The 27,049-nt window shown below is 37.8% G+C and overlaps 2 protein-coding genes across 6 annotated transcripts; one reads left to right on the top strand and one right to left on the bottom strand.

The window, feature by feature from the left end:
* The first annotated feature begins 258 nt into the window (after window positions 1-258).
* kidins220b (kinase D-interacting substrate 220b) lies at window positions 259-21,110 on the top strand. Of its 5 annotated transcripts, none has more exons than XM_059512691.1 (29): window positions 259-416; window positions 519-617; window positions 1,116-1,214; window positions 1,326-1,424; window positions 1,535-1,636; window positions 1,951-2,049; window positions 2,672-2,869; window positions 2,979-3,077; window positions 3,346-3,444; window positions 3,531-3,629; window positions 3,715-3,892; window positions 4,453-4,617; window positions 4,816-4,995; window positions 5,163-5,328; window positions 6,878-7,029; window positions 7,131-7,420; window positions 7,505-7,645; window positions 9,250-9,487; window positions 10,256-10,347; window positions 10,677-10,821; window positions 11,898-12,060; window positions 13,105-13,283; window positions 14,613-14,833; window positions 15,714-15,836; window positions 17,012-17,041; window positions 18,068-18,205; window positions 18,325-18,423; window positions 19,050-19,280; window positions 19,368-21,110. In XM_059512691.1, exons 1-29 carry the CDS (start codon window positions 285-287, stop codon window positions 20,496-20,498), a joined length of 5,187 nt encoding a protein of 1,728 aa, XP_059368674.1. In that variant the 5' UTR covers window positions 259-284; the 3' UTR covers window positions 20,499-21,110. The 5 variants fall into 5 exon arrangements, with proteins under 5 accessions (XP_059368674.1, XP_059368673.1, XP_059368677.1 ...); XM_059512690.1 differs by having other exon boundaries at window positions 17,009-17,041; XM_059512694.1 differs by lacking the exon at window positions 15,714-15,836.
* Window positions 21,111-22,839: 1,729 nt separating this feature from the next.
* id2b (inhibitor of DNA binding 2b) lies at window positions 22,840-24,770 on the bottom strand. Its single transcript, XM_059512689.1, has 3 exons — window positions 24,343-24,770; window positions 23,974-24,034; window positions 22,840-23,387 (listed from the first exon to the last, which is right to left on the bottom strand). Exons 1-2 carry the CDS (start codon window positions 24,676-24,678, stop codon window positions 23,978-23,980), a joined length of 393 nt encoding a protein of 130 aa, XP_059368672.1. The 5' UTR covers window positions 24,679-24,770; the 3' UTR covers window positions 22,840-23,387; window positions 23,974-23,977.
* Window positions 24,771-27,049: the final 2,279 nt, after the last annotated feature.

Here is a 27,049-nt window from a genome sequence, read left to right as displayed (position 1 = left end):
TTTCTCCTGACATTTAAAGTCCATTGCTATTCTTGGCCTGCACTGAAGCAAATGCTCTGATATCACCTGTCACTGCGTCAGGCTAACTCAGCAATTTAAGATCTCTAATCTCAAAGAATTTCATTTCAGTTGCGTATTTCACTTTTTTTATCCTCCTACAGCCTACTGCAGTATTCAGATTAGTTTGCTAATCTGACCATCAGAACAGACCATCTCTGTTCTTAATCTAGGTTTTTAAAATGACTACATATATTTCTGTTCAGGGTGACCTGAGAGAGGCAATCATGGACACCACAACCTCCATCAAGATGACCACCCTGGCCATCCAGAATCTCTTCAGCTATGTGGAAGAAGAGAATCTGGCTGCTGTCAAATCCCACCTTGACAAGTTCAAAGAGGTGGATGGTCGAAGCGATGTAAGTTGCATTTAAAAAATAAAAAAGTCAAAAGCAATTTAAGATGATCAGATAAAATCTGGAAATATCAACCCTCTCTCTTTCTTGTTGTGTGTTTGGCAGAATGGACAGACTCCTCTGATGTTGGCCTCAGAGCAGGGCAGTCTTGAGATTGTTCAAGAGCTCATCAGAAGAGGAGCAGATGTCAACTTGGATGATGTGGTGAGAAAATACCCACTTCAGATTTACAAAAAGAGCTGGCAGGTAGCCGCTCTTGTTTCTATTTAATCACTGCAGGTATTCACAAGACATTTACCAACCAAAATTGGAGCAGACATTCTCAATGATGCTTGATATCATTTTTGGATGGCTATTATCAGCAGCTTATTACAATGTTGTTATAAGAAAATACGGACAACACGCACATAGAGAATTTATTTCCCCCTCTAAAATTATTGTTATAAATTATTATTCAAAAATTGAAAAATTTTACTCATCAAAAATTTGAATCCCAGTAAAACCTCTTCTGTATTCCTGTGCAGTATTTTTGCATATTATATTTAAAAGCTGGATAAGGTGTGTTGTGCATTATAATTGTGCTGTAGGGCTTCTCTTTCTAGTACAGCTCCTGCATGCTCCATCACTGTTCCCATGGTGACATTAGCCAGTGGTTCAGTGGTTTCCATAGTGACCCTTCTTTGTGCTTTTTTTTCCTGATAGGACTGCTGGTCCGCTCTGATCTCTGCAGCTAAGGAGGGGCATGTGGAGGTGGTGAAAGAGCTGCTGGAAAACAGTGCTTACATTGAGCACAGAGACATGGTGAGAAAATCGCAATATGTGTCCGTTACCTTGTACAATAATCACATTTGGAAAATAAACACATGCTTATGTAATTATCAAAACTTAGCGAGGTGGCTTTGTGTCATGCAGGGGGGTTGGACTGCCCTTACCTGGGCTTCATATAAAGGTAGAGTTGAGGTGGCCACGGTCCTGCTTGAGGCTGGGGCAAACCCAAACACCACTGGACAGGTAAAACTTGCATATGGTATAAGCACATACAAATCATATGAAATCAATAATGAATCCAAATAATGCCAGTTTAATAAATGCAATCAGTGACTAAAATTTGTCATGCACAGCAATACAGCGTCTACCCCATTATCTGGGCTGCCGGTAGAGGCCATGCAGAGATTGTGAAACTCTTGCTGGAGCATGGAGCTAAAGTCAACTGCTCTGATAAGGTGAGCTAAAACAATCCCTCCTCACTGGGATTAAATAATTATGAATAATAAATTAATAATAATGTTCTTAAAGGGTCGAATATTTAATGAGCTATCGTTGAATTTCTATTGTGAGCGATTTATGTTTTTTTTTAGTTCTGTTTCTACAAACAAAGTCAGCATTATGTTCTCTGGTAATCCACAGCATGCCACAGTTGCTGTTGGTTGATCTTATTTTGTAATGAGCAAGAAATATTCCTTTAATGATTTTACTGTGAGATATATTAAAGGTAAAGACTTGTTTAACTTTAAAATGTGTCATTTTATACTTGTAGTACGGCACCACCCCACTGATCTGGGCTGCTAGAAAGGGTCACTACGACTGCGTGATGCACCTGTTGGAGAACGGAGCCGATGTTGACCAGGAGGGGGCGGTATGTGCTCATTATATAGCATAGTGGTTCTCAAGACCCCCAGTTTCTTCAACAATTTCCCAGATGGTTATTTACTGGATAAGGATTTATCAGTATTTTTTACCAATGATTCCTACACGATAAAATATTCTAGAGCTTGGCATAACTAGAATAATATATATTCTTAAAAAAAAAACTAATGGAGTTGTACCTAAGATTTGATCAATTCATGTTACTTTTACTGATCTAGAAATCTCACTTTTGAAATTTTCCTCAAGAAGTATTTCGGTACTCAAACACAAATTCCCATAATAGATACAAATATAAATAACTTTACATATTAACTGAAAAAGGTGTACGCTGAAACTTATTTTACCTACCATTTTTTATTCATTATAATTCTAATAAGCTTTATGTGTACATTTACATTTAGTCATTAAGCAGACACTTTTATCCAAAGTAAGACATACTTTTTGAATTTTAGTTGTTTTAACATTGATTTTAAATAGTTTTGAGTCATCTTGTTGTCCCCTTGAATGTTGGTCCCTCCTAGTGGGCCCTGTTTGAGAACCACTGATTTAGAAGCATTAGATTGGAATCCTGAGGGCCTGTCGGTCTTATTTCATTCATCTCAACCACTCAGAATTCCATGACAGCATTGATCGTGGCTGTGAAGGGGGGATATACAGAGGTGGTTAAAGAGCTTCTGAAGAGGAACCCAAATGTAAACATGACCGATAAGGATGGAAACACAGCTCTGATGATCGCAGCTAAAGAGGGCTACACTGAGATTGTGCAGGACCTGCTTGATGCCGGAACATATGTCAACATCCCAGACAGGGTGGGTTGAACCTCGCAACAATCCTGTAAACAAACCGAAATCATAAAACTGAAATACTGAATAAAAATGACCGGTGATATTATGTATTTATTGTGTTTTTAACCTGTAGAGTGGAGACACTGTGCTGATTGGGGCTGTGAGAGGTGGGCATGTTGAGATTGTGAGGGCGCTACTGCATAAGTATGCAGACATCGACATTAGAGGCCAGGTAATATGCCTGTTAATCAGATATGTGAAGATACTTTAAACTAAGGTTTCTTAATAATGGTTAAACTGATAATCACACTATTATTTATAAAATATAGTAATTTCATCAGAATTATTGCACTTTCACGTAAGCACAAATCATGAACGTCAACTCATACACTCATACACAGAGAAGCAAAAATCATAATCGCAATTAAAATATTATTAATTGTGCAGTCCTACTTTAAACTGTAAGTGTATAAGAGTTATGGGAAATGTGTTTGTTGCAGGAAAATAAGACTGCTCTCTACTGGGCTGTAGAGAAAGGCAATGCAACCATGGTTAGAGACATACTGCAGTGCAGTCCTGACACCGAGACCACCACTAAGGTAAAGAACAGCAAGACTTGCATCAAAGAGATTGTTTCACTGTTTTGAGCCTTGAGTCTTGCGTCCGTATTTGTCTGTATATGTAGGATTCTGAGACTCCACTAATCAAAGCCACCAAGATGAGGAACATAGAAATAGTGGAGCTGCTGCTGGACAAAGGAGCCAAAGTGTCTGCAGTCGACAAGGTAAAACTTCAGTCACAGTTTCCTGCGCATTATTCACATGATGAGACTATACCGCACTTTAAATATCTGCTCTCTTTGGCTACAGAGAGGGGACACTCCACTTCATATCGCCATTCGTGGACGGAGCCGCAGACTGGCTGAGCTCCTTCTCCGTAACCCTAAAGATGGCCGCCTGCTGTACCGGCCCAACAAAGCTGGAGAAACCCCCTATAACATCGACTGCAGCCACCAGAAAAGCATTCTTACCCAGATTTTTGGAGCCCGTAAGTCTGAGACTAGATCTCCATCTTGAGTTTAACTATTGAATACTCGGTATTAGGGCTGGATATTGATAAAGATTTCCTGACTTAATTAGGTTCTGATTCACAAGCTCTTGATTCAGTTCTGATTTCGATTCTTAAATCTGAAAATAGTTTTATCTCTGCAAATGCTGTACATTATACAGGACAGTGTTTCAGATGGTTTCAAATCAGTAACTCAACTTTTGGGATTGTTTATTAAAAGAACCGACTCTTTTGAGCAGGTCATTTCAGGAATCAAATTGCACTGTGTTCACATTTTCTTTTTGTTTTACTTCACTAAAAAAAACTTGCTCTTAAGAGTCATTTGTTCACAGATCAGATTAGATTGTTTCTTTAGGTTAGGATTATGTTGTTTCTTCATTGTGAACTTTGTCGTGCTCTTAATAGTTTTATAATAATTTTTTTTAATCAAGCATATTTTTTTGTATTGTTGTTGTTGCATTTCTGCACTAAATTATATATTTTCTGTAGGTTATGAATGACCTGTGTATTTTTGCCCGTCTCTTTGTTGTCCCCTTTAGGACATCTGTCCCCCACAGAGTCAGATGGGGACATGCTGGGCTATGACCTGTACAGCAGTGCTTTGGCAGACATCCTGAGTGAGCCCACCATGCAGCCACCCATCTGTGTGGGTCTGTATGCCCAGTGGGGCAGCGGCAAGTCCTTTCTGCTCAAGAAACTAGAGGGTGAGCATTATCTAGAGTCGCTCTGCCTAAACTAGGAAAGTGACCTGAAAAGGATATTTTAAAGCACAGTTTACTCATGTACAGCACGTACCTATCTAGCTTTTTAGCTATTTCTGAGCTTGAAATGTTTAATCGAGCTCAATTCGCTGCATCTGGTGTATATTTATTGGTAGATGAATCTTCATATTTCTTTCTCAGATGAGATGAAGACATTTGCAGGTCAGCAGGTGGAGCCTTTGTTCCAGTTTTCCTGGCTGGTTGTGTTATTATCGCTCCTGCTGTGCGGCTCTGTCGCGCTAGTGCTCGGCTTCACCGTGGATCCCAAGCTGGCTATTGCCATCTCTCTCAGCATTCTGGCACTGCTTTATGTATTCTTTGGTAAGAAAAACAGACCAGTTATTTATTGTCCCAGACTAAGTGCTGTATTCATGATAAAAATCCATAGTTTTTGGTCATAATTGAGTTAGAAGTTATCAAGCTAAACTCAATCTATATCTCTTGAAAGTATAGTGAATGTATATAAGCAACTCTCCATCTCTACACAGTGGTTGTGTACTTTGGGAGCAGGCGTGAGGGTGAGAGCTGGAACTGGGCGTGGGTCATTAGCACCCGTCTGGCTCGACACATCGGATACCTGGAGCTTCTGCTCAAACTCATGTTCGTCAACCCACCAGAGCTGCCTGAACAGACCACCCGTGCACTACCTGTCAGGTGATTACCTATCCTCTACGTAAACCATTAAGCCAGTAAGATAAGGTCCTGTCCTTAATGATAGATGTGGCCTTGTCATTTTCTCATTTGTCGTTTTATTCTCAAAAGCACCAGGCCGTTGATGTGGTGTTGACTTAGTAGCCAATAGTCAAAGCAACATAAAGACACTAAAGTGTGAAGGGCAGCATAGTGCAGTAGTATCAGCGCTGTCTGTAAGGTTTTCCCAGCTCTAATGTTAGACTTAAAGGGATTCTCCACCGTTTTTTCATATTAAACTATGTTTTTCCCTTAACTAAGACGAGTTGATACATACCTCTCTCGTCTCAGTGCGTGCACTTGGCAAGTGCTTGTAAGCACTTCGTCTTGGCACAGTAATATCTTCACTAGAGGGAGCGGGGGCCGGTGAGAGGATTTTTCACGAGTGAAGATATTACTGCGCCAAGACGAAGTGCTTACAAGCACTTGCCATGGTATTCCGCTACACAATATAGTTATCCATTTTAAACGCTTAGAAAGCGCAACGTTTTGTTTTGTGTTACCGTCCTAGGTCGAGTTACACTACGCGAGTAACTGTATTTAAATAGGGAAAACGTGGAGGTGTTTGGTAGCTTCTCTGCTTGGCCCATATTGAATGAATGGGCTAAGCTAAGTGCTTTCAAAGTGTCACCGCGCACCAAAGCGATTGAGTGCACGCACTGAGACGAGAGAGGTATGTATCAACTCGTCTTAGTTAAGGGAAAAACATAGTTTAATATGAAAACACGGTGGAGTATCCCTTTAAAACTCTATGATTTATAGTTTTACAGTTTATATATTGGTGATATTATTTGTTAATATAAAAATACAAATATATTAAAGCAACTATTACTGTTATTATTGTTATTACTTAATAAGTTTATATTAGATATAGCAAGAAATAATTAAGTTCAAAGACATTCATAATGTTACAAAATATTTTAATTTCAAATAAATACTGTCCTTTTGAACTTTTTGGCATCAGAGAATCCTGACAAAAGTGTATCACAATTTCCACAAAAAAATAAAAGCAGCACAAAGATTTTCGTCATTGATATTGAGAATATAGAGTAATAAAGAAATATTTCTTGAGCGCCAAATCAGCATATTAGAATGATTTTTGAAGGATCATGTGACATTGGCATCTTGAGTAATGGTGGCTGAAAATTCAGCTTTGCCATCACAGGAATGAAGAGCATTTTTTAAATATATTGTAATAGAAAACAGTAGTTCTAAATTGTAATAATATTTCATTATGTTACATTTCTTACTGTATTTCTGATCAAATAAATGCAGCCAAACAAAAACATTAAAAAAATATATATATTTTGAATGGTATTGTACTATTAATGTGTGTACGTTTACATATGTTTATGTTTTTGATGTATATTGATTTTCAGTTTATTTTCATAGTAGCTAGTTTTTAATATTTTAGCAGAAGAGAGCAAAAAATAAATAAATTAGCCCTGGTTTGAATATCACTCTTTGGTAAGCAAAAACTGAGATCTTTTTTTTTTTTTTTTTTTTTCCTCAGGTTTCTGTTCACAGACTATAACAGGCTATCCAGTGTGGGTGGGGAGACGTCCATGGCTGAAATGATCGCTACTCTCTCGGATGCTTGTGAAAGGGAGTTTGGCTTTTTGGCCACCAGACTTTTCAGAGTCTTCAAAACTGAGGACACTCAAGGTAAAGGCCACTTAACCATTCTTGATTCTTCAGGGACTGTCAGTAGACATAGCCTATATTTGCTACATTACATTTATTGTTGTGACCGTGTCTACCCTCAGGTAAAAATAAGTGGAAGAAAACATGTTGCATCCCATCCTTTGTTATCTTCCTCTTCATCCTGGGCTGCCTGCTTATGGGAATGGCCCTGTTGGCGGTGTTCAAGGTGGATGGGCAAAACCAGACAGTGAACGCAGTGCTGGTTTCCATGGCAAGTGTTGTTGGTTTGGCGCTGTTACTTAACTGTCGCACCTGGTGGCAGGTGACAGACTCGGTGCTGAACTCCCAGAGGAAGAGGCTGCACAGTGCCGCCAACAAGATGCACAAGCTGAAGAGTGAGGGCTTTATGAAGGTTCGTTGAGTAACTTCTACAAAGAGCTACACAGAGTCACACACAAGTCACAGAGAGTCACAGATGGTCAACTTTTTATCACAGGTCTTGAAGAATGAAGTGGAGCTTATGGCTAAGATGGCCAAATCTATAGATGGCTTCACCCAGAACCAGACACGTCTAGCTGTCATCATTGATGGTCTGGACTCCTGTGAACAGGATAAAGTGCTACAGATGCTTGACACGGTGAGCACCAGCAGTTGTGAGCACACCAATGTTTAACTAACAAACTAAAATAACTAAATATAATTGTAATTAATTTAAATAAAGCTCCAATAAAATAAAATATCATTATTAGATAGAAAAAAAACTGTTTGTTGACAAAGCAACATTTCTAGCAAATTATCTTTTGAAGTACTAAATTTAGTAAAATGATAAAAAAAATTATTTAAATAAAAAACAAATGAAGGCTGAATAGAAATGATTAAAAATAAAAAAGATGAAAATGGTACATTAAATAACTACAATTATAATGTCAACTGAAAATATAAAAATAAAAGGTAATTCAAAACATTAGTAGCTTCTGTAATAGTAATAAATAATACTGAAATAACACTAAAATATCATGCCTGAAAATATCATCCGTCTATTTCTGCACAATTGTCTTCAGCCATGAAATTTCTTAAAACCTTAAAGGGATAGTTCACCTTCAGTTGGTCCCCACTAGGGTGCCTTTGCACTGTGTTGTAGGAATTTGCCAGCAGAGTAGTTCCTAGAGAACCAGTTTCTCCCTTGGGCCGTTTTCCTGGAGCATTCGTACTGGCACCGACAGGGACATCTTTATTCGTGGCATTTGCAAACATAAACAACTGGTGAATGGAGGATGCCGAGATCAGAGCAGTTTTTGATGTGTGTCGTGTGTTTTTTGTGATAAAGGAGATGGAATGTAAACACATAATTTAAGCGATTAAAAGCACAAAATTCTGGCTAATTCTCCAATGACAACTTGCAGTGTTATCATCAAGTCTAAAAAAAACACAAAGCTGCATATCACAGGTTGCTAAATGCTATTATTGTCACTGTTTCCATGTTTGTGGAGTAAATTTTTTTTAAACGGCTTTTTAAAAATGCTGGGTAACCAGTGTTCCATATGTGTCTGGCCAATCAGCGTACACGTATGTCACTGGTAGTTCCTATAGAACTACGTTAAACCCTACTCTGAAGTAGGAGCTAATTTAGTTCCCCCAAATGGAGTTCCTAGAACTAAATATATTCCTAGTTCCTGCGGTGCGAACATGCCAGAAGGCGGGAACTTCCATCAATAGTTCTAGTAACTGTGTAAATCTTCCTCCTGAAAGTGCCTACTGATTGCATAGTGTTTTTTATTTTCTTTTTTCTTCTTCATGCTATGGAAGTGAGTGGGGACCATCCACTGTAGGTGAACTATCCCTTTAAGTCTGCGCTGTCATGTGCAGTGATGTCTTCAAGCTGATTAAATCATTTGAAAAGACAGTGGTCTCCTAGAACTGGCTTTTCAGCTACTCTAAGAAAGACTGAACAGACCCGTTGTTTTAGTGATAACCAACAGCATCTCTAATCCATTTATTCAATTGTATCAAGATCCTGAAATAGTAATTTGTCCTATCCTAAATATAATAATTTTATCATACATTTAAAGAAATACTTGGATACTGACTTTAAATGTACTGACAGAGGATCTATTGAATGTGAAGTGAGTGTTAGCTTAATAAAATCCTTTAAATGTCACCATTTTTTTATTTGTTGTTTAAATCACTACTTTTGAGGCCTATATCAAAAACCTGTCCAAATTGTATTTCTTATTACATTAGGTGAGAGTGCTGTTTTCCAAGGGTCCTTTCATCTCGGTCTTTGCCAGTGATCCTCACATCATCATCAAAGCTATAAACCAGAATCTTAACAGCGTGCTGCGTGACTCCAACATCAACGGCCATGACTATATGCGCAACATCGTCCACCTTCCTGTCTTTCTCAACAGCCGTGGCCTCAGCTGTGCAAAAAAGATGTGTGCACCCGCTCCTGCTAATGGAGACACTGGGAACTCTGACGGTTTGTATCTACATGGGATGACAATGTCTTGTTTTAAAAAAATGACTGTTATGGGAAGTAGTTTTGCTTGTGTTCAGATATGTACCACCATTCAAATGTTTGGGAACAGTAAGAATTTTTTATGTTTTTGAAAGAAGTCTCTTTTGCTTACCAAGGCTGCATTTTTATTTGATCAAAAATATAGTAAACAGTAATACTGTTAAATATTATTACAACAGAAGAATTGTTTAATATTTTAAAATAACTGATTCCTGTGATGCCAAAGCTGAATTTTGAGCCACTCCTAAAGTCTAAAAAAAAATGAAAATTTTCTTTGAAAATCATTCCAGTATACTGATTTGGTGCTCAATTTTTTTTATTATTATTATCCCAGTGGAACACAGTTGTGCTGCTTATTATTTATGAAAACCATGATATATTTTTTTTTTTTTTTTAAATATAATTATTTGATTACTGTACAGTTAAAAAGAACTGCATTTATTTAGTATGGAAATTTTTTACATTAGAAATGTCTTCACTTTCGCTTCTGATCAATTTAATGCATTTTTGCTAAATAATAATAAAAAATTACTGACTTTGGATATTAGTATGGTAGGTTACAAAACATATCTTGTGTTTTATTCCAACATAGTGTCCAAACCACATTGCTCTAACCCTACTCTGAACAACATTTCGTATTAGCTTTTGAATCTTTGTTGTAAATCAAATGCTGCATGACAAAAATGCTCGCAAAGCAAATTTCTTAAAATTTTTCTTTTTTTTATGCAGTTGGTTGGCATGAGGAGTTGGACAGAAAGTTGTCCCAGAACAGCCTGGGTGACCAGACCAAGTTTGGCAGTAAGACGACTCTTAACCGCAGGGTAAGCTGATAAATATACTGCTTCATGTCAGAAGGCTACTTATATTTGAATGATTAGTGATTATGAAAAGGATTAATAGATATGTAATATTTGCAATAGCATCATGATTTGAACTCCAAAGATGAATGGAATTGTTTGTCCTGTCTGGCGAGTCTCATGGCTTTGTCTGACTAGTTTGTCTGACTAATCCAATGACAGTAATTTTTTACCACAAACAAACTTATCACAAAATGTTTCCAAATTTCTCCCTTGACATTTTCCTTCCCTGTATTCCTTAATGCTATTAATTTAGAATAATCATGTTTTCAATCTGGCTGATCTCTCCTCAGGATACTTATCGCCGTCGACAGATGCAGAGGTCAGTCACGCGTCAGATGTCCTTTGACCTCACAAAACTGCTCGTCACTGAGGACTGGTTCAGTGACATCAGCCCTCAGACTATGAGGAGACTCCTGAACATTGTATCAGTCACAGGTCAGCATTCGATCTTAAAGATCTACATGTTGCTAAAATGATTTATCAGTGGATGTTATTTCAAAGAAAAAAATTCTCTGTGTAATCTTTAATCAAAATGCAGTGACTTGCTCTTACTCTAAAACAACTTTCCTTTTCCAGTGACATAACTTGAGCTATTAGGTAATGTTTATTACTGGCAAAGGGGTTTAGTCTAGGTAATCATGGCCACATTTTGTAATCAAAATGAAACATGATGTTTTCTTAATTGACCCAATTTTTTTTACTCAGAAATATGTCACCTTATGAAAGTAAGACAGGTTGCAAACATCTGAATTATAGCAGTGTTGCAGTGGTATAATACTGTATGAAAGTTTACAAAGAAATGAATACTATTTATTCAGAATGGGCATATTAAATTGATCAAACGGCAGTACAGACATTTCTATTTTTTTATTGACTATTTTTATCTTAAAAATCGATTTTATACATCATCATTTTCATTCCTATAACGTGTGAATATATCCTCTATTGTATTCTACAACAAATACAATCAGAGCGCCTTGTTATCAGTAGTTTATCACCACTATTTAGCTTATAGCCCGTTAGCATCGCCAGCGTGGTAGCCGTGAAACCAGCTTGCATTGCTAATACTCTATTCATACACATTACCATTGCTTTACTCACTGTTACTTGCTGTAAGATTGATAATAATAAAAAGAACTATACCAAATTACCATATTAGTATGATTTTTGAAGGATCATGTGATGCTGAAGCCTGGACTAATGGCTGCTGGTAACTCAGCTTTTCCATCACAGGAATAAATAATATTTTAAAACGTATTCTGATAGAAAACAGTTGAGTTTTTTTTTTTTTTTTTTTAATCTTTCTTCGTTTTTTTTTTTTTTTTGCTGTGATTTTGATCAAATAAATGCAGCCTCAGTGAGACTTCTTAAAAAAAAAAAAAAAAAAATTGATACTAACCCCAATTTTTTTTAGTTGTGTATGTAGTCACTATAATGCAATACGAACTTACAGAAATAAAATCATAAAGTCTGAACATTCAGTACTCATGAAATATGCTCCTCTTGTTAAGGCCGTTTGCTGAGGGCCAATCAGATAAGTTTTAACTGGGACCGGCTTGCATCTTGGATCAACTTGACTGAGCAGTGGCCGTATCGCACATCCTGGCTCATACTGTACCTAGAAGAGACAGATGGCATCCCAGATCAGACAACTCTGAAAACCATCTATGAAAGGTGGGGGCTTTTAAAATAACCACATGATGCTATTTATGTTTTATAATGTAATTATGATGTAATAATGTACATCTCTAGAAAAATGCATTTGAACTAACACAATTCCTGATGTTTCAATTTCACCACATGCTTTATCACAGTAGTTTTGTAGCTCATCAGATTGCCGGAAAACACACTGTTGTTTTAAACTTGAGATCAACTATTCAGATCATAGCTAATCTGTGTAAAAAATTTATTTTTTGCATGTAGTTTATTCGTTAGCCCATTTAGGGTCCTAGAGAAAAATGTCTCCTTTGGGAGGCTTCCTGGAAACGAATAATGGGAGGCCAGAAAATGTCAGATGAAGCCAAAGAAAGCAGGTCCAGATCATTAGATAGGCTTCCCTATGGTGATTAGTCAGATGATGCTATTCATGTAAGACTTGTGTCACTGCATAGATATGTCATCAGATATGAAATGATTATAGAATATACTGACTGCACTCATGTTGTGTATTTCTTTACACATGTGACATACCATCACTGTAGTTTTCGGTGTACACAAGTATAAAGAGAGAAATGAATGCATTCGCTGCATGGGTGTATTCTGACATTTTGAGGAGTTTATAGAGCATTTCTGAAAACCCTTAGGTCTGTTTAAGTGGAAACATATGAAGTTTGTGATTTTATGAAGAAGTTTGGCGTCCAGAACATCAGTAATATTGCTGTATTGTGTTGATACTGGCTGTCTGCACACTCCTTCCACTCTTAAAGCAGCCCGTGCCCCAGAAACACAAAATGAAATGAAGATTTTGTGCTGCTAATGCTGAGTTATATCAGCATCATTTTCATTTTCAGTAAAACCATCATGACTTTGTTTTATCTGGCAAGGCTCAATGTAATTTATGCCAGGGTATGTTAAAACCAGTCATTCTCACAAGATCTGCATTGTTTTAGTAAAGACGTGATGGACGCTCCACACATGCAAAAGTAACTTTTACAAACCTTAAAATATTAGGATTGTCTCATGTTTCTCCACTTGTATCTTTCATGTACTGCCTGACAGGATCTCCAAGAACATTCCGACCACTAAAGATGTGGAGCCTTTGCTGGAGATAGATGGTGATATCCGTAGCTTTGAGGTTTTCCTTTCTTCCCGAGCTCCAGTGCTTGCGGTTCGAGACATCCGCACATTTCTCCCCTGCACTGTTAATTTAGATCCCAAACTCAGAGAGATTATTGCAGGTAAATGTCTCTTCTTTTTTTTTAAAACAAATCACATTTAAACAAGGGCTTTCAGTTGATGAAAAATCGATCTGTCGATTAATTAATCGAATTAATCGCAAATAGATACCCGCAAAAGATTATTTAAAGCTATTTGTGTTGAATGAAAAAGTATCAAGTAGACATCGCAAATTGTATCTTTAGAAATAAATATTTTGTTTGATTCAACAAAATTGATTACACATAAATATTTAGGCTACAACAGCTTAACATAAACTATGGAACATAAAAGAAGATCATTTGAGAAACATCTCCGTATTCAAAATACCTTGTATGTTCCACAAAAGAAAGGATTGAAATGAGTAAATGATGACAGAATTTAAATTTTTTGGGGTGAACTCTCCTTTTAATTTTATAATTATTACTCTTTTTGAGTCATTTGTTGATTAATTTGATTCATTCAGGAATGAGGTAAATGGCTCTCTTTATGAGTGGGCCTTTGAATCATTGGCTCACACGATTTGTTCAAAATGTGGATTCATTCAGAAGCTAAACCACAGCTGTGTTGCTCGGACTCTGAGAAGCTGTGGCTTTTATAGGTAATATTTTCTCTGCAAATTTGGGCAAAAACATAATATTGTGTTTAAAATGTAACACAATATCAACGTCTTATTTACTGAACTGTTGTTATAAAATCACGTTTAAACTCATGATATTCGGGACAAACAGCACTCGTGTGATATTGCTCTTACTGCTCATGTGATATCGTATTATATAAATATGAACTCATATCTCAATATCTTGAATTTTAGGGCATAACTGTATTTATGGAGTTTGTTTTGTTTTAATTTATTTATTAATTTTGTAATAATCTTTGAATGCTTTTTAAATTCAGTGTTTGTTGCATATTGACAGCTTAATTAAAGCTTAGTTTTGCAATGCTGTCACTCGTTCTGGCTTATATTTAATTTAATAAAATTGCAATTAAAATTGTTTAATAGTTTTTTTGTTTACTGTTTATTGCATATTCACAGCTTAATTTATGCTAAATTATATTTATTACTTATTAAAACATTTTAAGTGCAACATTAATAAATGTATATAAAAAATAATATTTTTTGAATGTAATTTTAGAAAATTTTAATTCACACACACACACACACACACATATAAATATATATATATATGTGCGTGTGTGTGTGTGTGTGTGTGTGCCAAATTTTCATAAAGTTGATAAGGTGAATTACAAACCTTATAGAAAACGAATAGAACCTATATAATATTTCTATTAACCTTATTCATACCCTGTTGAAAAGCATGTTTTCCAAGTTTTAATCTCTATTTTCTCAGATGTGCGAGCTGCCCGGGAGCAAGTGAACATGGGTGGTGTCACCTATCCCGCGCTGCCTTTGCAGGAGGGCCGTCCAATATCAGTCTACAGCCAGCAGTCCTCTGCCTGCTCCCCTACTGCCTCCTACAACGGCCCGTTTATCCCGCCGGGAGTGTCTCCTCAGCCCCACAGCGCCTATTTCAGTGGCATGGCCGGGCCACAACACCCGTTCTACAACAGGGTGAGTGTCACCGCACAGATAACGCACAAAAGATCACTTGATCTGCAAAATTGTATAGATTAAACAATGAATCAGAAACTGTGTTCTTGTTGCAATCTATCATTAGATTATTTCCATCTCTCTTTGGGGGGCATTTGAGGGGAAATGGATCCAGTTAAAACTGATAAATAGTATCAAGTGTAGATTGATGACTCCGCTGTGTTTTAGACTTAACTTTCCTCAGGGAGCTCCACTAGGCACATCGGCTCATTTAAAAGATGAGGGAAGTCCCTTGGACGAGCACACTCCTCTCAAAAGTATTCCAGCCTCAGTACTAAACATTTCCACATGCCCACCCAGATAATTTTGTATTCATTTCCCTGTGCTCGTGTTTCAGTGTTTGTTTTTCTTCATTTAAGCCTCATTTAAATTTGCGTTTGCCTTGTTTTCTTAAGTTCAGCCCCATAATGTTACAAAATTAGGTGTTTATGAGGCTACATGTTTGTGCATATTGTATCCCTCCTAATCATTTATTTTTTTAAGCATTTGTGCATTGTTAGAGAGAGAATGTGTGAGTGTGTGTGAGAGAGACAGATAGTGTTATTTCATTATTTCACATGTTTGTATTTAAAGGAATCTTTCAGGTTCAATACAGTTAAACTCAGTTGACGGTGTTTGTGGCGTAATGTTGAATACCAAACTTTTTAAGAATAAAATAAAATATGGCTACAATAAAACTCTTAAAATGGAAGGGCAAGTCGTAAAAAAAAATGTTAATTTTTTTATTTATAATTTATTTACCTTGTATTGAACTTGAACATTCCTTCATGTATTTATTTATGATTTTCTGTTATATTTTCATTTCCTACATTTTTTTTCTCCTCCAAACTTGGTCTCCCAGCCATATTTCCCCCAACATCTATACCAGCTGCCGCGGCAGTATGCTGGCAGCTTCTTCCCTGCTCATGTTCTTCCACGTCCATTCATTAAAACCAGCTATCCCAAGGACCATAGCAGTGGACTTGTAAGTACTAGTCATGAACAAAAGCTTCCAGACCTTGTGCTTATGGATAACAGCATAGAGCTAGTGTTAGACATTCTTGCTAGGGTTTCACTTGCTGACATACTTTTCTTCTACAGCTAATGTTTAATTTTTGCTCTGCAGGTGTTTCCTTTTAAAAACATGAATTTAAAGTTTCTTCTTCCCTCTTGTCTTATATGTCAGTATCATTTTATTTTTGCTGTTTTCATGGTGTTGCTTCAGATATACTTTATGCTTTGTACTTTATATTTATGTGTGCTATTACTTATTCATTGTTTATGTTGTGAGAATTAGTAGAATTGTTCAATTATTGTAAATTAGCATGAAAGGCTTGTTTTCAATATTTTAATCTTCTTCAAATATCTGTATCCCCACTTTAAAATCCCCACTTTGGTCTGTTCCAAATCTTGACAGGCTCGACTGTGTCCAACAATAAAACATACATATTTTTTGACAGTCTATTTAATTGTTTTTAAAATAATTTTTAAAGGATTTTTAAAGAAATTTTTGCACGTGCGTATTTTGAGTTTTTTCTTTATTTTAAAAGAATTGCAAAAGTATTTTAAATTAAATAATATTATTTGCTAAAAATAATATGTATTGTGCATAAATATTTTGTATACAACTCTTTTATTGATATCACACAAATTCATGCGTTGACTATGTCCAAAAAAATAGTTTTTTCCTTTAATTTGTGAGTTTTTCACTAATTACAAATCGATTACAAATTTTGATCCCACTGCTAGATCCCAAAAATGACAGCTTTATTTAGGATTAATTTAGCTTTTTTTCTTTATCGTTACATTTTGTTTATACAATTTTTTTTTTTTTTTTAAGATTTTTTCAAATACATTTTTCATCTCTGTTTTGTACCTTATACCTAGTGTTTGACATTTGGTACATTTTAAGCTTCATTTGTGTGAGAATAGAAGCAAGACGCCAGTGTTCAAACAGGCACTGCACTAGTGACGTCAAGCACCAGCTGCCTTAATGTTCACCGGAGGCTTTCACAGTCCACCAGTTCCCACACGCTGTAGAGAAAGACTCATTTGCTTCCTGTTTAAACTCTCTCCATCTTTCTTTCATCAACATGAATGTAGTTCCCTCACAATTTCCACCTCCTTTGTCTCTCTCCTCTCCTCTCTTTCCTCAAGCAGGGTAAGGTACCGTCTTTCAAAAAGAAGCAGGTACTGAATCCTTCAAGACTCGGCTTAAGTTCTGCTGCTCTGCTGATGCTTTCCTTCCTCACACGCCTTCACAAACACACGCTAACAGTCTCCAGAACTCCAAACACTCACACCCCGGCATGCACTGTGGGACAAAAAAATTTACTCCCGAGTGGGGAAGGAGGAATACAAGTGCTTAAGTTGGTTAGATGCCTAATATAAGATTAAAATTAAGATATTCCAGTTAACTGTACTAAAAAAAAGGGTCACTGCATTAATACTCATACCCACATGATATGATAAGATGGAGCATTGTTTACTTAGTCACATTAAACTTAAGTCCTTCTCCTTCCCCAGAATTCTCACTTTCCCCTGGATTTTTCAAGATTCTGTTCTTAAAAAAAAAATCCTTAAGAAAAAATAAAGAAATCTATACCCTTTCAGTTGTGATGCAGTTGTTTCAATGATGCCAATTTGCAGAAAAGCCATTGAAATAATCAGCTTCTCACTCAGCGTGGCCTGGATGCTGAACTTTTAAAGGATTCTGTCAGAAAACTTTAAAAGTATAGAACCCAGGTGCCACTCTGACTTTCCTTTAACAGAGGTCTGTATTTATAGTTCATGTAGTGTAGGTCACAATTTTTGGTTTTGTTATAATTAGACGTAGCTCTTTGAAAGCTACATAATCCGTAATGTTAAGTGTGGTGGTAGATGTGACCCTGCAGCACTAACTGAGTGCAACTATTTGTATACCTAACTTTTTCTTACCATCATATCACTGTAGATTTGCACTAGCTTCTTTGAAATCCTGCTGACAGCAATATGTTCAAAATGCATTGCTTACTTTCCTCCCCAGTACCTCTTTTTGATCCCTCTCTGCCTTGAATTTTAATTCAAGACCTTTTGCATCCCCTTTGGACTGTTTTCTGAAAGTCTGCATGGTCTATCTCTTGTGGTAGCAGTCTGAAGGCTTCAGAGATCTTTCATATACACACTGTTCTGATGTAATTGAGTGGCACTAATGGTTCTGTGTGTTGTGTGTACCAGGGCTCTGCCTCTGTGGTCTCAGGCACTCCATCGATGCTGCTCAGCTCAATGAGCACAGATGTTGTCTGTGAGCGTGTCAAACTTATCGATGGCATCGACCAGAACATGCTTTCTCAGTATACAGCCACCATTAAGAAGGTGTGTATTTATGAACCAAAAATTGTACACCAAGAAGAAAATATCAAACTGTTTTGGACTATGTTCTGATTTTGTGAATTATTATTATTATTATTTTTTTTTTTTTTTTTTTTTTTCAGGCTAACATAAATGGCCGGGTTCTGTCTCAATGTAACATTGATGAGCTGAAGAAAGAGATGAACATGAATTTTGGAGATTGGCAGCTTTTCAGGACAACAGTGAGTCGTTTTCTATCAGTAATATAACGAGTTATCAGATTTCTATGACTTGCCAGCATACAAAAATTATACATTTTAAATCTAATTTTATGTATTATATGAATACATATGAAATATGTCATTTAAAAGCTTAATAATTATTAATTATATTTATTAAATTTAATATTTATGTGTAATATATATGTTTAAATTGTTATAAGTGTTTACAAACATTTAGTTTCTTTCAGCAAGTGTTTTATAAAATATATAAATATATAAATAAAAAATGCAATAATAGCTTGAAATAATACATGTTCATAAACTCTTTTGCTAAAAAAATAATAATAATAATGGCATGTCTGGCATATTGTAATTTTTAAACCATGTTTTTACACACTTGTTGCTACTTGGTCATATTTTATTCTTGGAAAGAATATGTGTTAGCCAGTTTAATATGTTTACCTAACAGTATTCCTAACTAAATCTTTGTAAAAAAAAAAAAGTTGTAAAGCATGTACATTATCAAGAAATGTAAGATTGACCCAATAGTGCAAGGGATAGTCCAGTTAACTATACTAGTACAGTTAGTACAGAAAGTCTCTCACACTGGCCCTAAATACTGGTGTAATGAAGTCAGTGTTGTGCAGGTGATTGAGCTCCGTCATGTGGAGACCCAGATCCTGCATGAGGAGGCTCCTAGCGAGCAGGGCAGCAGCATGGTTGGCCATGTGGAGTCTTGCAGGCACACTGGTGCACCCGTTCTCGGAGGAGTCGGTAACACGGACAGCTCACCAATGTACAACTTCAGCCTGAGCTTTGAGGAGCTCAGTAACGTGGGCTTGGATGAGCCTCCTAGGCACTCCAACCCTACGTGGATGGTAAGCATTTCTTCGGAGGTTCTTGAACCCTTTTCCCCAAGCCGTTCCATAATAGACATTTATCTCAACATCTCTTGCCTTCTGTAGGCCACCACTCACCGTACACCTAGTATGTCCAGCCTCAACTCTCAAGAGTCCTCCAATGAAATTTGCAAGCTAACAGACAAGCAGCAGGCTGAATACCGCAACGCCTACCAGGAATACATCGCCTCCATGGCTCAGATTGAGGTAGGAATGGAGAAACCGGTCCCACCTTTTGTTGGCCAACTTATGCACTCCAGCTCTGAGGACAAGAAGAAGGATGGAGGTGACCAAGATGGGCGCAAATCCGTTTCAAAACGAGGGAGCAGCAAGTCCGGGACTGATAATACCGACTACGCTTCGGCAGACACGCCCACTTTAGATCCCATAACAGAAGAGGATGAGAAGGTTGACCATGGGTCATCAAAGTCCCTTCTGGGACGCAAGACATCTGGAGAGAAGGGGAGTCTCTTCCAGGGTGCTGATCTGAAGCTGAAGCCTGGAGGTGGTTTACGCTACCAGAAACTGACTAGTGATGATGAAGAGTCTGAAGAGTCAGACAATGCCCCTCTGCTCAAGGATGGAAAGAAACCTGAGCCTAAAGCCTCAGATGCTGGAGATCGATCTTTGGCAAAAGGTAAGGATTACCTTTCAGATAAGAAGGATTCTTCTGACTCGGGTGTCCGCTCCAACGAAAGCTCTCCAAACCATTCCTTGCAAGATGAAGAGGCCGACCTGTCGCAGTCTGAGAGGGCTAACCTGATTGAGCTGGATGAGGAGAACTCAGCTCGAAAGCGAGGGCTTCCGAATAGTCTGAGTGGCCTCCAAGACCCAGCTATCGTCCGCATGTCCATCTGCTCAGAAGACCAGTGCAGTCTTCTGGCCAGCAGCCCCGAAGAGAGCTGGCCTTCCTCCAAGAGCTACAACCTCAACCGTACACCCAGCAACACCACCCTCAACAACAACACAAACGCCCAACAAGGAAACAACGTTCGCCAACCCACAGATAGCTCCAACTCCACCACCACTGGAAGTGACGTCATCATGACTCCTGGTTCCAGCACCACCAACACTCAAAATGAGAACGTCCGTGTGGTGCATCTGAAGAGGGGGCTTAATCCCGGAGATCCTCCTGAGATCCTCAAAGTGTCCTCTGACACAGTCACCTTCGGAGAAGAGCGTGAAAGTATCCTGTAGGCGACGTAGATGGATCCACGGCAGTCTTAGCTAATTATTGTTTTGTGGTGATGCATGCCTAAATACACGTAACAGTGATTGTGACATTTCTAAATGTTAAGTGTAGTTTAATGTTGTGGGCTTCATTCACTTCCGTCTATCTACTCATCATCCACCATCTTATATTTACATATATGTGGTGTTTCCATACAGTATTAGTAGTTTAATTACATATTAATATCACCAGATGTATGGCTATAAAGCATTTTGGAATCACAACTGTAGAAGGACATTCAGTAGTGTTTCCCAAAAGAAAATACTGTAGTATCTTGTCATGGTAAAGCATCCAAACTTTGTGTAAACCCCTTAAAAAGTATGAATATGAACATTCAGTCTGGCTTTGTGTTGTATTGCTTTGTCCTGCATGTTCTCTTTGTGCTATAGTTACAGTAGTATACAAGCAGTGACAAGCATGTGTCAGACTGCAGTCCTAAATTAGCCAGTAGAAACTGCATGCCCTGTGATGCTAGTATTTAGCAGTTAACAGTACTATTGGCAGCTGTCCTGAAAAGTAAAACGTGTTTGGTAATGCTTGTCTTCAACGTGGAATGAAATAAACCTGCACTGACAGTATCCATATTTTCTTGAGTCTTTGTTTGAGGAAGAAAAATGACTGAACAAAAAAAAAAACTTTTGCTGTTCTCTACACACTCGTGCAGAAATGTGTTCCCACGAAACAATTTGGTAAGAGCAAACTTATTTTAGTACCGTGAATTACAGATGGGTGGCACCAGTAGTTCATGGATTACAATTATATCCCACACCCTTAAACACTTAAGAGTGGCCATTCAGTGTGTGAATTACTTAAAGGTCCCCATGAAATCAAAATGTACTTTATTAGCGCACATTGGTAGTCTTGATATGAACAATTAATCCGTGCAAGTTACCCCCTGAAATATTTTTTGTTTTGCTAATCGTTGATCAAAATCTGATCATTTGCTCCCGTTCTGGAATGGTATTCCTTTTCTGATGACGTCAGTTTGACGGCTTGGGCAGAATATCCTTAAACACGCCCCTCCAACCGTTAGTTGCTATAAGTGGAGACAGAGGAGCATAGACAGTAAAAGAAATGGACACAGCGACCCCATTGGAACTCAATTGAGACCAGTGAAGCCCATTTTTAGCGATTTTTAGCACTTCCGTTTGCGCAGACTCAAACTAAGCTTGATGACGTCAGCAACCTGTCTGAGAGATGTAAATCTTCTAGTAGCTGTGCGTGCAAACTGCCATCGTTAATCTTGCAGAGACGGCGAGCTTGAGCGGGGAGTTCTTTGGCGTGAGTGAGCAGGAGTAAGTATTCTGATTAATTATTTTGTATAGTATTTTAAAATGTAACGCCAGGGCTTGTATCTATGGGCTTCTCTCTTGACGTCTCCCCGATTGCCTGCGAGCTTCTCCTCCTGTCTGTACGGTAATTTCTCTACTGTGCGACAGAGAGTTAAGTGGTTGACACAATCGTTAGCCTATTTTTACAAAAACTGTTTCTACGGGGCCATAATGTAACATAGAAGGTAATGGAGCCCTTTATACATTGTCGTGTATCTTTAGAAATAAATAAATGGACAAATAGAGTCTTTAAACGCCTCAGATGTAAAGTTATTCGCTGTCAAAGTGACGCCAAAATGAATGGGAGTCAATGGGATGCTAACGCAAGTGAAGTTCTGCTACAAGATGGCGGCACGCGGCCGACTTCAACTTCCGGTCGACTTCCTTCCCGCCCGCAGAGGAGGAGCGCAAAAATAAAACCACGCCCTCTATTCAACATTCCGTTTCAGATGGAAATAAGTCACTACACTGAAATAAGGTTGGCAGCAACTTCCGGTTAAAACTTTTAATAAAACACCTTTTTTGGTGGTTTACTTTGATTTGATAATCACAGTATTTAGTTTAGCGAAAATCCCAGCCACCAGCTAATTTCATTGGTTAAGGCTCGTAAGAGGGGTTTGGTTAGAAGGTTGCATTTGGTGTAGACATCCATCACTATGATTGACGTGACCAATTAAATCTTTAGGGTGAAGTTTTTGCTGACCATGGTTTGTGGAGGGAATCAAGATATGTACCACCCCATATAGAGCCTGACTGTTATGAGCTGGAATAGCCTATGGTTACCAAACGCAAGCGCAAAGGGTACTTCTTGTTTTCAAACATTTATTTAGTGTGCTTTTGAGTAATTGTAAATTTTTGCTGTTAATGAAACATTGGAAGCTAAGACAAAAGGTATAAATCCCCCAACCCCATTGTCCCAAACCCCTCATAATCTGAACATTACATCCTTCACAATACAAGAAGTAGTTTCACAGCCTGAACGGTAATAAGTTAATAAGCTTTATGCATTAATGCATTTGCAAAAATGAAAAATACAACAAAAGCAATGCATTTGTAACTTTTTGTAACATTTGTAACTGACAAGGACACAGCATTTAATTATGTACAGTATAAAAGTGCCATTTACGTTATAATTATAAAATTTCTGTAATATTATAAACATCACATTTTCAGCAGAAAGAAAACAAAAGTAAATTTTTACAGAGTCCGCAGCTTTTGGCGAACTGGATTAATTAACGTTAGAGGAGTTAAAATGCGCGCTCGTTTTGCGCAACATCTTGACAACATAACAGCAAGGTGAAAAAAAATCCTGCTTTGTGAGATTTCTTGCTTAATTACGGTTTTCTTTTATCTCTCCAGTCTTTTTCAATCTTGCTTTGGAAGAAAGAACGTGAAAGTCCGTGTATAACTAACTCTTTATGTCCGTTCGAGGGAAATCCTTTGTCATTCAAGACGAAGTCCAGGCGAATGACATGAAAAAAAAAAACACAAAAAGGCCCTGTTTTTGCTCCACGACCGAAACACCTGCAAAAGATTGTGTGAGAGAAAGAGAGGGAGAGAGTCGTGTTTAGAGAAGGCAAAAGGACAGAGATCCGGACAGACTGGCGCCAGGGAGGAAGCCACAGGACGTTTTTTTCGGACTTTTAACCGAACACTAACGAAATACCGGGCAATCCCATACAGTCCACACGAGCATCTGACATACTTGATAGTACTTTAAAATAACGTAGCTATAAGCAAAACATGGTATTAGACCTATTAATAAACAATCAAAAAATTAACATAAAGGTCACACTCATCTTGTACGACTTTCTTCTGTGCACCACAAAAAGCATTTTGAAAAAAGAGTGTTTTGATAATTAAACTTTAATGACATTTCCTCCAACTGTAATAAAACAACGTGTTCTATATTAATCATTAAACCATGTTTAAATTACTTATTAAAACAAAGATACATTTTAATACTTTAATAAGTCCGTACATAATGCATAATAATAATTATGCGCAGGTGCACTGCACCGCTGGCAAACAGCCCAATTGCCCCACGTGCAAAAGTTTAACTTTGTTACAGCTTCTCACGTGATACCGTTTCATAAAGCATCTAACTTACCGTTTCAACGAGACAGGGCTATGAGGTCATCTGAGTTGATCTCTCTTTGAGGGTTACTGGGCTGTTAATTAACAGAGGTAAACAATGATTTTCAGTTTCGCTACCAGCACAAGTTACATTTCAAGTTGTTGTTATATACATTATGCGTTTTTAAATTAATGCTGATTGCATTGCATACTGTTCACTTCTTTCTTTTCTTATTGTTTCTTACTGATGCTGAAACAACACTGCATACTGCTGTCATTTTACACTTCAATAAATTATTTTATAACTGCGATGTACGATTTATCATTAGGCTACGCTAATATAAATTTCTTTGACTAACCAGCACGATAAGTCGGTATGAAATGTTCTATAAACTTGACTTACCTGGAAGGAGATGATGCTGATATCAGCTCCGAGTGATCTGACAGACTTTTTTGAAGGGCTCTGTCCGAGGATCTGCTGTTGCGGGTTCTGCTCCAGAGCGATCTGAAGATCCAGAATGTAGTCTATGACATGCTGCAAGATCTCCATCTTACTCACGCTCTTGTTCTGCGGTAAACTCGGCACGAGCTCCTTCAACCTGCTGTAGCAGTCATTCATGTTGTACAGGAGACTGAGTGGGTCGTCCGAGGAGCTTTTGCTCCGTAAATTGCCGAGATTATGCTCCGAGAAATACAAGGCGGGTTTCCTTATGGACCTCACCGGACTGACTGCCTTCATGGTGGATAACGATGTTGTGGTTAATTTCAGGGCATGCGATTCTCCCACAGATCTGCGCTGGAAGCTTGTTGTCAATGCGTTTATATAGCAACCCAACTGGGTTTGTTAAAAGGCATAAAGAATTAAGCGGATTGGTCGATGAGACGACGTCATTCTGTGAACCGGGGCATCAACATTGGCCAAATTCGCAGCACGTGAGCACCTCCCACATCCTCTGCACTCTTTCCTCGTGCTGAAGAGTATCTGAGCAACTGCGTGCACAGAGGTAGAACATCACATGTATACATAATGGAACGGGGTGATTTTTGCAAGGGATTTCCATTTGTAACGTCTCACAGCATCAACAAACAAGTGATATTGAAAACTTTATTAACCCCAGATGTTTGTTTTCTTATATAATATAATATACTGTTACATCGATCCATACAGGAACTCTGATTTAGACTAGTTTTGCAAATTCTAGTAGTAACTTTTTACGTCAGATTAAAAACGTACATTGATCTGATTTAAATCCGAAAAGTAAGACTCATTACCCATTGACCTTGACTAACAAGTTGGTCTGACTAGTTATTCTTAAAACGTAGTCTTAACATATTGGCTAAATTTATGCAACTGTAGCTATGCACTTTGAATGGAGCTGTTTGATTCGGGAACGAACCGTTCTTTTGAGTCGACTCTTTTTAATCGAAATGGATGAGTTGAGCTGTTTCGCGGAGAGATTCAGAAAACGCATAACTTTCGTTACTGATAAGCCTCTTGAAAACTCCGGGTTTGCGTGTCAGGGTAAACGGACCAAAACGGAGACTTTCGAAAACGACGGCGTGGCTTCATGACTCCCAATCGACAATTTCGGCCGCCTTGTAATCATTAGTTACTTTGAGTAAGAATTCCACCTCATCATCTGCGCCAGGAGCAGATTTCAACCCCCCTCTTTTCCCTCATCTTGACTCGGTGTCTTTTTTTAAGCCCCTTGATAATCGTCATCTCATGCACTAAAGTCAAATACGCATTGTTTACCTGGCTTGGCATTATTCACTCACTTTTTCATCCACAGTAACAGCAGTACACTATTTGCAGGTCAAGTGCAATGCTTAGGGACACAATCCTGATAAAGCAGGATCAGCTGTTGTCTAGTCTCTGGGTCACCCCTACCTGAGCCTGAACCTGTAAACACTGTCCATAAGGTCTCCAATATCTCATAAAAATTCAATTCTTATAAAACGAAAGTTACATGCTACATTTTAAAATGTTATTTGTGTGATAGAATGTTTCCTATGTACGTCACAGTGACCTAACTGGCAAAAGTTAAAAAATGTAAAATATTTCTGTAGTGGTAGAATGGGAAATGTTTACTGGTTTTATTATGCAAAGGAAAAGTCTGCGATCCATCATGATGTACTAGTATCTTAAAATTACACAGTGGTGAATGTTTTTTGACCTTTTCCTCCTGAGACTATCAGTGGTGCAAACACAAAGGAATGTGTCTAACTTTACATGACTGAATGGCATCCCTTGGAGCATCACACAGAACTAAGAGCTAGCCTTTCTGGCTCTCTCTGTGCCCATTACTGAAGTACACAAGCCAAAAAGAATAGAGTTTCAGGATAATGTTCTTTTCTCAGCTGTTTCAAGGAAATATGAGCAGAAGAACATGTTTTCTCAACCCAGAGTGCTCCTGAAGTCATGCCAATTTTCAGTCAGTGTGTATTCTGAGAAACAGTCATTTCCCATATCAACTTATGATCCCACATTTTGGCTCTGTACCCTCTGTTTGTGTGTGTGTATTTGTAGGATGAGGTTGAGTGCCAATAAGTTACCACTACAAAATGCTGCAGTATTAACAGTGTAAAATAATCTTTTGTGATTATTTGTAAATCCAGTTCAGTATTTGGGAAGATAGGCCTCGCAATGTAATTAAAGTTTTTCAGTTTTTCCCCCATTGATTATATGTCAACCACATATTAATGCACATTTAATTTTGGATTTTACAAAATTTGGATTTTATGTATTTGTTACCTAAAAATTGTTTCAGCAAAGATATCCAGAAGCAGCAGATGCATGTTTCTACATCTATCACGTCAGATCAAGTCAATGGTCATGCCCTCGGGTGCAGTCGTTTACATGCTCTTTTAGTTTGAGTCCGAGAGATTCCTCAGACATGACTTCACAGGACAGGTGCTGTCTGCCTTGCAGCCCCAGAACTGTGTCAAAGCATCAAAGGTGGGAATCAGAAGGATCACTGAAATAGAGATTTAGATACTACCTCTAAATTGACCTTAGACCTGCATCAGGTATCCATGTGCTTAAAACACATATGTCATTTGAAGAAAGACGGAAGGTTTTGCTCAAAAAGACTGATGTGGAAATATAC

The sequence above is a fragment of the Carassius carassius genome, chromosome 27 (assembly GCF_963082965.1).
Source record: "Carassius carassius chromosome 27, fCarCar2.1, whole genome shotgun sequence".
NCBI lineage: Eukaryota > Metazoa > Chordata > Actinopteri > Cypriniformes > Cyprinidae > Carassius > Carassius carassius.
The sequence above is the reverse complement of the archived record's forward strand: the minus strand, read 5'-3'. Positions and strand labels throughout refer to the sequence as shown.

What these genes read in the sequence shown, in the direction of transcription:
- kidins220b (XM_059512690.1), top strand. Translation starts at nt 285, where the DNA reads ATGGACACCACAACCTCCATCAAGATGACCACCCTGGCCATCCAGAAT. An exon ending in TCTGCTCAAGAAACTAGAGG is followed by an intron (nt 4,618 to 4,815) that starts GTGAGCATTATC and finishes TTTCTTTCTCAG; the next exon opens with ATGAGATGAAGACATTTGCA. An exon ending in GAACATTGTATCAGTCACAG is followed by an intron (nt 10,822 to 11,897) that starts GTCAGCATTCGA and finishes CCTCTTGTTAAG; the next exon opens with GCCGTTTGCTGAGGGCCAAT.
- id2b (XM_059512689.1), bottom strand. Translation starts at nt 24,678, where the DNA reads ATGAAGGCAGTCAGTCCGGTGAGGTCCATAAGGAAACCCGCCTTGTAT. An exon ending in TCAGCATCATCTCCTTCCAG is followed by an intron (nt 24,035 to 24,342) that starts GTAAGTCAAGTT and finishes GTTAATTAACAG; the next exon opens with CCCAGTAACCCTCAAAGAGA.